This window comes from Epinephelus fuscoguttatus, linkage group LG20, assembly GCF_011397635.1.
Source record: "Epinephelus fuscoguttatus linkage group LG20, E.fuscoguttatus.final_Chr_v1".
Lineage (NCBI taxonomy): Eukaryota > Metazoa > Chordata > Actinopteri > Perciformes > Serranidae > Epinephelus > Epinephelus fuscoguttatus.
In genome coordinates this window covers 9,278,463-9,290,634 of record NC_064771.1, presented here as the reverse complement: position 1 = coordinate 9,290,634, position 12,172 = coordinate 9,278,463, and the positions used below count along the sequence as shown (strand labels likewise).

The 12,172-nt window shown below is 40.5% G+C and overlaps 1 protein-coding gene and 3 non-coding genes across 4 annotated transcripts; 2 read left to right on the top strand and 2 right to left on the bottom strand.

Annotated features, from left to right (window-relative positions):
* Positions 1-7,169: 7,169 nt before the first annotated feature.
* trnar-ucg (transfer RNA arginine (anticodon UCG)) lies at positions 7,170-7,242 on the top strand. Its single transcript has one exon. It is a non-coding gene; the product is annotated as a tRNA-Arg (tRNA).
* Positions 7,243-7,747: 505 nt separating this feature from the next.
* On the top strand, positions 7,748-7,819 carry trnam-cau (transfer RNA methionine (anticodon CAU)). The gene has a single exon. It is a non-coding gene; the product is annotated as a tRNA-Met (tRNA).
* Positions 7,820-8,146: 327 nt separating this feature from the next.
* Positions 8,147-11,265, bottom strand: mrpl58 (mitochondrial ribosomal protein L58). The gene is made up of 6 exons (XM_049563199.1): positions 10,944-11,265; positions 10,307-10,331; positions 10,146-10,205; positions 9,391-9,473; positions 8,967-9,136; positions 8,147-8,872 (listed from the first exon to the last, which is right to left on the bottom strand). Exons 1-6 carry the CDS (start codon positions 11,103-11,105, stop codon positions 8,788-8,790), a joined length of 585 nt encoding a protein of 194 aa, XP_049419156.1. The 5' UTR covers positions 11,106-11,265; the 3' UTR covers positions 8,147-8,787.
* Positions 11,266-11,274: 9 nt separating this feature from the next.
* trnaq-cug (transfer RNA glutamine (anticodon CUG)) lies at positions 11,275-11,346 on the bottom strand. The gene has a single exon. It is a non-coding gene; the product is annotated as a tRNA-Gln (tRNA).
* Positions 11,347-12,172: the final 826 nt, after the last annotated feature.

Below are 12,172 nucleotides of genomic sequence, written 5' to 3'. Positions count from 1 at the left end.
ATAAAATCAACAGTATTTTTCTACTACTTTAAGATGTTATTGAGGTGAGGTTATGAGTGTGGCTATCGTGCTGTAAATGAGTAGACAGTCAATAATGTGTAAGCCTGGCGGGACGGAGCTTTAGCTTTTTTGTTAATTGTTAAGCTTATTTGAGAATGTATGTTTTACTCGCAAAAAATGTCAAGATATATTTAAGTTATTGTGCATTTACCAAATAATGTGCATTTGTAGATTAAATGATAAGGCTAATGCTGTAATTTAAGCTAACACTCATTGCTTGCTAGCTAGCCAGGTAACTATCAGCCAAGAAAGAACAGCAAGACCTGCAGGTCCTGTGAGTAAATCCCCGTACGAAACAAACAGGAATCAAAGTTTCAGTGACAGTTAACGTTATATAGCCACGTATGGGACTTTTTAGTGTGGAGTTAAAGACTATAAACTATATGTATAATAATAAATAAATAAAAATAGGAGAAAATATTAAAACTGATTAAGTCTTTGTTTTCCTATCACAAGTTGCCCATATCTACATCTGTAGCCTATCCTAAACCAGCTTGTGGACTGGCTGTATACTGGGCCTATGGATTTCTGGCAAGGGACATTGGGAAGCCCCTACACTCATGTGTTGTGTCTCAATCTCTTTTCAAACATAATGGTGCGTTCGTTTTGTACTCGGAGGTCGTAAGTGGGAATGACGTCACCTCTGAGTTGACAGCAGTTTTTGCATTCTAGCTGACAACGGTGGACAAGTTGCAAAAAACATGGACGCCCACAAGAAAGCCTTTGTTTCCCTTGCACTTTCGGAGTATAGACAGCTTCAAAAACATCATGCACTCCAACTGATGAACGCCGCAGATGAGGCTGACCTAAAACAAATAAGATAAAATTGCTATAAACAGTACTTTAGCAGAGTGTTTTCTCACTATGTATGTGACCGGCAGCCATCTTGAATTCGTAAGTCAGGGTTGATGCGGTTGCTCTGAGTTTCCGAGTTGGAAATCCGATCTTAGGGTGCTTTCGAGTTTAAACTAAACCAACTGGGAACTGGGAATTTCTGACCTCTGAGTACAAAACGAACGCACCATAATTTCAACTAGCATACATGAAGGGAGAAAATGGAAAACATAAGTGATGGTGACTGAAATGTCACGTCAGTGTGAGCTATGTTACATTGAGAGCCACATAAAATAATGTACCTTTATAGCCCCTTTTCCAAAAAACTGCTAATAGCCACTAACATCTGGCCTTTTAATTTTATTTGAAAGGTTTAAACTGGTATTCACACCCAGGTCAAATGACTCTGCAGTAGACGTGGGTATTTATCACCTCTGGCTCTGATCTGCACCGATGGGAACACAACACCAGGGTGAACGTGCTAATTTAGCCCTTTTAGCGGCAAGATGCAATGACAAGCCGTCTTAAAATACTGTCCATCTCCACCCAAGCAGTGCTCAAACATCAATCCAAATTAGTTTGCACCAAGTTTGAAATAGAGACTGAATAACTAAGGGATACATTAAAAGAAGTAACCACCATAAAGTTTTCATAGGCCTCCATGGACCTCTCTACTGTTTACCTGTTCTCTGTTGCCTGTCTGTGACGTTGAAGGAGACACACACAAAAAAGGCATACTCACCTGGTGCAGAGCTGCTCTGGTCTACTGGCAATGGGAGAAGAGTATCTACAAAGGGGTATTTGTTACATTATGTGGAAGGTTATCAATTGAAGATTACTGTTAGAATTTTTTTACACACAGCAAAATCCCATTTTTCAACTTTCAATGATTTACTAATTCCATGACTTTTCCAGGCCAGGAAAAATTCTATGACTTTTCCAGGTTTTCCATGACTGTTAGAACCCTGGAATATGTCCAGTATTAGTATTGTCCACTTTTCTGGGGAGTTGTTTTCAAGTGATTCCATTGACATTAGAAAACCTCTTTCAGTCCTTCATCTGTGTCTCTGCCTGTCTTGTGGGACAATGATAATCAAAGTAGATATCTACAGGGAAAAGTTATCTAGGTGTCTAAGTTCTTTAATGATTCTCCTGGCCTTATTTTTGCAGCATCTGGTGTCAAGTCCTTAGTCCTAGTCCTTCATCCTCATCCGAAAAATGTCCTTTCCTTGTTTATGGATGTCTTGTAGCAGCTGTGTCACCTCTGCAGGTCAGAGGAGTGTGGTTGGTGTGAGCCTGCACTTACTTCTGCAATGGTGTCGCATCACCACTTTTGATGGCTCCATCTACAGTAAGTCCTTCTGTTTACTGGCAGCAATAGTGAAGTCAATGTAATACTCTACTTCGGCTCCAACCTGTAGAGCAGGGCTATTCAATTATAAATTCAACTGGTCCAGATTTTAAAACCAAGAAATTTAGCTGGGCCAGACGTTTTCAGTATGCAAACCAACACAAATTAAGGTAATGAAAAACAGTGTTTAACAATGTTGTGCGAAATGCTTGATTTACATATGCATGTTGATCAAAACATACTGAGCGTGATGATTGCTACTTTCTTAACATTAGGGAACTGATGTATGTTGACATTTCTCCAAAACTTTGCAGGCCTGTTAATGCGTGTTGGACTAAGAGTCTCATCCTACTCTCTAATGTGCTATGTGTGAGCTCAGTCCTGCGTGTTCTTTAATGAAGCAATAGGAGAAGATATTCGGTCTCAGTTAATGTAGTTTATTAAGCAGTAAAGGAATAAAATTACAGAGCTCTGGGTCTCAACTTCACGTCCCTGACGAACAACAAAGGTGTGTCAGTTCACGAAGTCTGACCTCCTGTCCTTTCCCTGACCCAGTATATTTGAGCGTAACAGAGTGTCATTGTGCACGCAAGGCGTTGTCCTCTTCTCATTGGCAGTTCCACTTCCTCCTTCACCACACCACGCCCCTGCCTCGTGTTAATCTGACTCCTTCCCGCTGGCGGTGGGGGCGTGGTTCCTGTTTTGAAAGACAAGAGAACAACACAACTCCCTACACGTGCTGTACCTTACTATCTGTACATCACTTTCTATTCTTTTTACCATATATGAAACTAATTATCTAAGCATTGCGATATGTGCTCCTCAGACTTCATGTCTCTTCCTCTCCTGTACTTCTCCACTTCTGCAAAGCAAACACATTCAGATCAGCTGAAATCATCTCAGTATTCTCATTGTTCACATATCTAAAACTTATATAGTGAAACACAACTGATAGTAAAACACATAAAATCATTCTATTCCCAACATGCGAAGCTCCTGTGCCATGGTTATGGACGACTGCATGTTGACAACTTAGAGTAAGAATTTCCTCTCGTCAATGGAATGGACCACTTCCTTTGCTCTGGCAGATAAGTCCCCTTTAGTTGCAACAGTGAATGGGTCTCTGACTAAGCCAATCACCTCTGTGGGAAGAGGAAGTCCATCCAATTGACCAGCAAAGTTCTCTTTAAACCTTGCAATATAATCTGTCATCACAACCATGATTTGTGCCGGGGATGAGATGCAATGCATCGGAAAATGCAGCCTTCTGCCTGTGCTCAAGTCAGTCGCACATGTGCTCATCTGTTACAGAATTTCAATTACAGTTTTGTCTCTGCCTTGTAGTCCTATATTTAGGTCATTCAGGTGTTTGAATATAACACTCAGAAAGCAGACATTGGCCATTAGCTTGCAAAGGAAAGTTGTGATCTCCTAACCTAGATCACACAAACACTCCAGTGTTTTGCCTTTGGACATCCACCTGACATCATTGTGCAAAAGCAGGTTGTGATGCTCAGCAGACGTGTCTGACAGTAGCTTGCAGAATAAGCGATGTTGGAGGCTTGATGTTGAGCAAATGAAATTAATTGTAGCCATCACGCTGTCCATTGTCGTTTTAAGCTCCCAGGTTATTTTTGCGCACAGCACCATTTGATGCACAATGCAGTGCAAGGACATCATATGAGGTGCAACAGTGGACCAATGTGCTACCAGACCATTCACTTCTACAGCCATTGATTGAGCCCCATCTGTAATAAGCATGCACACACGGCGGCTGCCAGAACGGGTGTAATGCCTGCTGGGACTCTCCGAGATGGAACAGGAGTGACGTCTGCCAGGACCCCCAATGCTGGAACAGGAGTGGCACCAGCCAGGACCCCCGATGCTGGAACAGGAGTGGTGCCTGCCAGGACCCCTGACACCGGAACAGGAGTGGTGTCTGGCGAGACCCCCGATGCCAGAGAATCTGGATTGCTGTTGATCTGGGACTGGAACTTGGGCTGGTTTATAGTGACCAGGGACTTGAGCTGGTTGCTGGTGACCTGGTACTGTAGCTTATGGGAAGTGGGAGGACAGAACCAAGACTTCTTTATGTGTGACCTGGGAGTCTGATAGAGGCTCTGTGGACACCCCAGGTTCCAAAGAATGGGTTTACTGCAAAAGTTAGATCTGCTGGGTCCATGTTTGGTTAGTTCATACTGTCACGTGAGCAGTTCAGGGGAGGACCCAAATGCAGACTAACAGACAGTTTGAGTTTAAAACAGAAAGCAAGTTTTAATGTAGCCAATTGAAATCATCCAGTCAAGGCAGGTCATCAAAAGTCAATCAAAAATGAAAGCAGAACAAAAAAAACCCCCTGAAAACCAACCGGCAAAACACGATGAACAGGAATGAGCACAGGAATAACACAGGGATGAATGCAGGATGAACAACAGGATGAACCCAAGAGGGGCACAGGCAAGAATGCAGGAACGACCACAGAATGCACCCAGGAGGAACACAGACGAACTGGCCAGGACAAAGGGAAACGCACAGGTATATATAGGCTACACAGAAATCTAATCACAACAACGAGACACAGCTGGAGAAGGAAGACACAGGCAAAAGGAGGGAAACAGAGATTGGCTGACACCAAGGGTGGAGCAAACAAGACTAATACAGAACAGGTGTGAAGGGAAGACTGGGGGAACAGGGAAGGACTAACGAGACAGGTGTGACAGAAAACAGGTGGGGAAACACACAAAGACAGGAAGTAAGCCATGACACATGAGGAGAGAATCTACAAAATAAAACAGGAAACAGATTAAACATGAACGAATAACATGAAACAGGGAAGACAAACAGAAAACTCCAAAACAAAGTCCAAAGATAGACCACAGCTCTTCAGGCATTGCTTCTGTATTGGGGCAGTAGATTAGATAATGCCTTGATGCTGGCTGTGCCCAGTCTCTGCAGTCCTGAATTGTCCACACTTCCTGCAAGTGTTGAACACCACTTTCCTGTTGGAGCTGTGTCACATCCTGCTTCATAGGAATAAACTACAGCAGGACAAAGATGTGTGGGGATGGTTTAGGAGACCAGTGCCAGGTGAGTTGATTAGAACAGCTGGTGCTTGTTGGCTAGTCATACTCTCAGTTGCGTGCTGGACCCTCAGATAACTGCCACACACAGGAAACAGACAGCCCTACTGCTGTTGCGTTGTTTGCTGTGTGACTGAGAATATTGTTTGTTGAACTGCGTTGGAGGTTTTTGAGCAACTGGAGCTCATGTGCCAGAGATGCCAGGCAGTCAGAGGTGTATGGTGAAGAGTTTTGTATCTATGTTCAAAGTATGTGAGAGCGGTAAAGAGAATAAAAGGACATGATCTTTAAGCAGACTGTCATGTTGGTGGCAGTGAGACCTGCGAAAACCTCAACCAGCTGCTGAGCAGTGCTCTGCATGATCTTGTCAGGGTCTCCTGTTTTTGCTTTTTGGGAACCGGCTCTTTAGACTGAACGAGCCAGTTCCTAATTCACGTTGTGTTGATGACCCCCCTTGGTTAGAAACGAACGGTAGGAAGCTAACCCACTATCCGCTAGCACTTGCTTGTATTGACAGGCTTGTTGTTTATAAAGGGCATTGCTATAGCTACACCAAATTTTATATCGAGTCTATTCTGGGTCCATGTTACAATATCCAGCTCACGTGATGCGATAAATCAGCAATACGATTCGTCATTGAACCCACTAACACCCCCCACACGCACACACAGCAAAAAACAACAACAACAAAAAAAACAAATGAACGAACAAACTGCATCTTTGAACTGGCTCTTCAAAGTGAACGAGAGCCAAAGAACCGGCTCTCACAAGTGAATGAGAAATCCCATCACTACTCTGTGTTTGGGGCAGAACAATATAAACTTTAATAGGTGGTAAGGCATTCACACCAGAAGCTACCTACTGGCCTGTTTAGTTCCACCTGTCCCTCATCATTACCCTGCCTTCCTTGTGCATTTAGCCTGTGGGATTCCTTTTGTCTGTGCCAGGTCATCTTCCATGCTACTAATAAGCAAACCAGTGTTATTTATCATAAAATGTCACAGTGGATAGAAAAGAATATCCTTTAAAGGGATGATAAAGTTAAGTTGAATCTGAAACTATGAGATTCATAAAAACTGTAACAGATCCTAGTTTATCTTTAAGGATTGTGAACAGTATTAGAAAAAGGCTGACACATTCAACAACCAGTATTTAGTGCCATTTCAAAGGTTAGTTTAGATGACACTTGTCTGGCAGAGGCTGCAGCATCACTGGTAGGAAGTGCAGCAGAGCCAGCAGCTGTTGTCAAAGCTGGGCCAGCTGCAGCACCAGATGTGGTCGTCTGCTCATTAGGTGTCTGATAAAACCCACGCCCCTGAATATATATCAGTCTCGTCAACATATACGAATTATGACTGCATCTTTAGTCTATTTGTATTATTTAAGTATCCCAAAGCTGCACCTCAGCAACGTGAATCCTGGCCTGCTGGGGAGAAGCCCCACCCATCACAGGCCTGAAACTGCATTTCCTGTAACTGCTCCACCACAGCTGTTACAGCCTCATTCTCCCTCTTGAGCGTGGTGGTCTGTTTTGTGTCTCTGCCACTGAGCTGCTGCAGCTCGAGTTCACGGACGTGTATTTTAACAGGTGCATGCTGAGGGCTGTCGTAGTAGGGCGCTGTCCAAAGCTGTTTCTGCTAGATGGGTCCCCGTTTAAAGTTAGTGACCCTATCTCATCTGAAAGTGCTTCCAACAGTGACTGAGGTGTGCAAAGCTTTTTTCCTCTGGAAATTCATGTATTCATGAAATTGATTTTATCGTGGACTACCTTGGCTAAATAAATGATACATATAATGAAGACATGTAAGGATTTGTACAGTAGGTGGCTCCCCCTTTGTCAATCTGACCGCGTGGCCTAATGGATAAGGCGTCTGACTTCGGATCAGAAGATTGAGGGTTCGAGTCCCTTCGTGGTCGTCTTTTGTTCACATTAGTTTCTTGTGTTACAATAGGGTTGTATCATAACTTAATCGTTGTATCCGCGATAGGTTAAACGACGCTCAGCGGCTAAAGCATGTAAGTGATATCTTGCTTGTCACTCACACATGAATTATTGATTAGCATGAATGGAGATAACTCCTGATAGCTAACGTTAATGCTAATGTTGGTTATGACAGTTTAAGCGAACTAGCCGTCACACAGCAATGCAACATTTCGGATTAACTCTGCCGTGAAACTCAACAGAACAAGCTAGTTAGCTAACGTTAGCAACAGGTGAAAGTGCACTTAGCTAGGTTAGCTAACATTTCATTTAAGTTAACGTAAAGTCACAGTAATGGCAAAAATGATAATCAGTCTCGTAATAGTCACTTAGCTACAGAAACAACAATACATACTTTGGCGGCGAAGACAGTCAAAACAGAATAAGCATAACCAAAAAATGGAAAACATAATTATGTACCTCACCAAGTTGTATGTATGAAGCAGAGTGGCGCAGCGGAAGCGTGCTGGGCCCATAACCCAGAGGTCGATGGATCGAAACCATCCTCTGCTAATCATTTTCTTCGGTTCATATTGGCAACTTTATATATGAAGGTGATCACATCATTGACATTTCTGTTTTAATTTAGCTTTGCTTTCCCTTCATTCAGACACTGCTGTATTCTGTGGCAGGAATATTGTAATTTATTTCTGTATTCATTTATAAATATATTTACTTGTTAATGCTTAGAGATTTTTTTTGTCTTTCAAAAGGACTTCAAATGTTGAAATAAATACAGAGATTTACTTTAAAAAGTACAGAAATGGAAAATTAATGCATAAACAAATGCTGAAATAAAAAACAATCATTAAATAACAACATACAAATTATTTTAACAACAAAAATAAATAAATGTCCTAAATCAATTATGTGTAAAAATTGTATTAATAAAATTAAGACATTTCTTTATTTTTTTTAATCAGCTTTTATGTATGTATTTACTATTGATATCATTATTTACTGTATATATTTATTTTATTAATTAATTAATTTATTTAATGACACCCAAGTCATATTTCTTCCACCAGAAGAGGATCAACTTCATGAAAATGACCTAAGTTTCAGCCAATTATTGTGATATGACCTGTTGATATTTATTTATTTAACAGACAGACCTATAAACTAAAGTTTGTGCTGTCACTTCTATCTTTTCCCCCTCTAACATCTGAAGGTCACAATTTTTGAATAATAGCTACTCATGTAATACAGTGTGATAAATATGTTTGGAGTGGAAATACAGCAGAAAATCCTATGCAGATCACAGAATCTGATGCGTCACAGAATGCTGTTTATCACCCGTATACAGTCGGAGTAGTTTAAATCATCTCACACTGATCTTTATGATTTTCTGGTATTCAGTATGAAAAATGTTGCTACTCACTTTTATTGTGCAGAAATATAAAGACCAAATAATTTACAGTGGACATTTAAATAGTATGGAAATACTGACAATACAGTCATGGGAGGTAGAGGTCTATCAATTAGTCAAAATCCACTCGTCTGCTCTTCTTGGTAACTGAATGGATCTTCTTCTGTTTGAGTCGCTCCTTGTTCCCCTTCTCTAACCTGCACAAGATATTTCACATCAAACACACACATATAAGACACATTCATACTCAATGTGGATTGGAAACAATGTGCTCTGCTTACTGAGAAGTACCTGGCTGCCCTAAGAGCTATGTCTTCTGCTGTTGGTTCATATGGCTTCTCACTGGCCTCAGCTATGATGGCAGAAATCTTCTGTATACAATCAGAGAGGTTTCTTTGCTGACTCCTGCTCAGCTCTGAGGTCACCAGCAGCTCCCCGGCCTTATTGATGCGGTTTTTGTTCTGTGCCACAAAGCAGATCATGTGTACGGTTGGTCTAAATATAGATTCAAAATTCAGAAGTCATTCAAACACTAATTGTATGGCTTTTCTGTTGACAACACAATGATCCTTTGGAGAAAAATAATAAGAGAAAATTCAGTGGAAATCTAATATACATTTCTTTTTGTTGACAACTACAATAACACAACTGCATACAAAAGTATTTGACTGTAATCAACAATTTTATTCTGATTGCACAGCAATTGAAAACAAACCTTTTCAAAGATTTTCTGTCGAACATCTTCTGGGATCCAGTCTGCTGTTTTCACATGGAATCTGACCTCTGCTTTTGTGCTGACTGTGGATTGAGAAGACATTACAAAAAGGAATATAGTGTGCAGATAGAGCAAATTTAAGAGTCAAGGCCTAGTACAAGTTGTCAGGAGTCACCTGTCGCTTTAGCACATATATGTAGTCTTTTCTACTAAGAAGAATTATTTGTAGGTCCATTGTGTAGGATTTAGGGTGATATATTGACAGAAATGGAATATAATGTAATCAGTATGTTTTCCTTAGTGTATAATCACCTGAAAAAAAAAGAATTGTTGTGTTTTTGTTACCTTAGCATGAACCATATTTATCTATGGGCACTCTTCCAAGGAGATTGGCATGTGTTTTTACAGTAGCCCACAACAGAAAAACCGAACACTGGCTCTAGATAGGGCCATTCACATTTTTTTGTTGGCCACCATAGTTAGTTGCCCGTCCATGGCGAGAGTGTCTGATTGTTTAACTGCTTTATTGAGTGTTTTTACTAGTTTAAGTCACCTGGTTTGTTTGTTTTGGAGAGGAGGATACCTCTAAATGTAATTCGACTCTTAAAAAATTCCTGAACAAAAAACACTGGAGGAATTCTAACCTGGAGAAGTTCAGCTGGTTGAAATGTGCAATCCTCACCTCTAGATGTCACTAAATCCCCCTAAATATTACACAAAGGACCTTTAAAATAAAGAAATTAAATTCTGAGAACCTTTATTGACGTGCTGACCACCAGGACCACTGCTTCTGCTGTAAGATACTCTCAGACGATCTAAGAGCCAGGAGGAGAAGAAACATATTGCTGAAAAATACAAATCTGTAATGAAAATACTTTGTTATTCTGCTTAAGTGAATATATATTTGTATATTTACCCACTGGGATGTGCACTTGTGTGTCCTGAAAAAATAATAAAATAATTATACTGATTAACTGTGCACCAAGGATATGATCAGCATTATGATTTTTTTTTTTTTTAAATATTACTTGTTCTCATCTCAGTTATCATCTCTTGACTGCTACATGGAGAGGATGTCACAACAAACTCCATTCACACGTCTGACCACAATGCAACAGTGACATCTGGAGGTTTGTCAAGGGAAAAGCTCAGTGCTGCTGCTGCTGTCTGTCAGCACATGCTATCCTTTCATCCCCTAATTATCCGTTGCTCGTGCTCCCCTCTGTCCTGAGACTCAACCTCTTTGCCCCTTAAATCTGTGGTGTCGCTGGGATGTAAAATGTGGCACAATATACAGGGAGCGCGTCTCGTTTGGACCGCACAATAATGTGATACCTGAATGAGGTTAATATGTATGTATAATTACATACTCCACATCTACGTCAGCACAACTCATCAGATGGCTTCACAAAGTCTTTTATGTTTAAACAAATAATAACAATACTCATGTTTTTACTGGGGGTCTGTTTAATCCCGCTATAATAAGAGAGTTTGACGTGACGTTCATAAACGATGGCTGCATTTGTTAGTGTAGTAACCTGGTTGTAACTCACTTGTGTGATGTCTGTCCCTCGGGTCCCGTATCCAACACTCAGCTGTAACACTTTGTTAATGTCTCTTATCTCGACACCCCTTAGTTTGACATGTTGTGGAAACAGTTTTACTCCTACACTACTACAAAGTAAATAAGAACGTCGTGCTATGTGCGCCGCCATCTTGGATTGACGTCGTTACAATGGGAGTGAACTGCTGTTGTCGCCAAGCTACATTTGGAATCGTATGTGTGTGTACCGGAGCAGTGTAGCCTCGCATGCTGCCTAAACACACTGTATTTTAACTCCGCTTTCTCACTGTGGCAGATGTTAGCCGAAGAATAAAAATATTAGGTTCCACCGAGATTTGAACTCGGATCGCTGGATTCAGAGTCCAGAGTGCTAACCATTACACCATGGAACCACATATAATCTCAAGCCAACAGACATGAATATGAATATTGATATATGGAATATGATATTAACTATGCAAAGGTAATCGGAACAACAACTTTGCTGCGATCTTAGATTGCATTAAAGTGCTTTTTAAAGAGCAATGGCATACAACAATTTGTTGTGTAGCAGACTATGACAGTTTATAGTAATGACAGCTATAACCAGAATAAAAATGGCCATATAGTTTGCTCGCTAACGTGCAAAGACAAAGACTGCAACCGGTACAAGAATTATAACACACATTGCAACATTTCCAGTTATCAATTAGTTTGGTTAGAGCTATCAGGAAAATCATTTCAAATACATTTGTTATAGCTCATATACACATAGCTATATCCTTACTTCGGGGATTTATACCAAGAAGCACCAGAAAACTGGATGTTTTATTCCATTTTAGTTGGCACTTTATACAACTGAACCTGAATTTAAAAAAAAAGAAAAGAAATATAAAAGTCAAAAGAAAAAAGTACAAAAAAGGAGTGGCAGTTAAAAATCCGACTTCCGGTCTGTGGGTCCTAGTAAGGTTTTATTAGATGATTATCATATGTAAACAACTGCTATATTTGCAGTGTTAAAGTGATTTACTCACAGGACCTACTGTTCAAAAGCTACGCTCCTTGCAGTGCCATTTCAAGATACAACTTTCTCGGCAGGGTCAATAAATGTTTCTGTCAGACAAACAACAAACAAACAAAAAGTTATAACTCACCTATTATAAGTTATGACAATCCACAGATCAATTATATGCCAACAACATGGTGCTTAAGTAGTTTACATGCACTCCCAGAAATCCA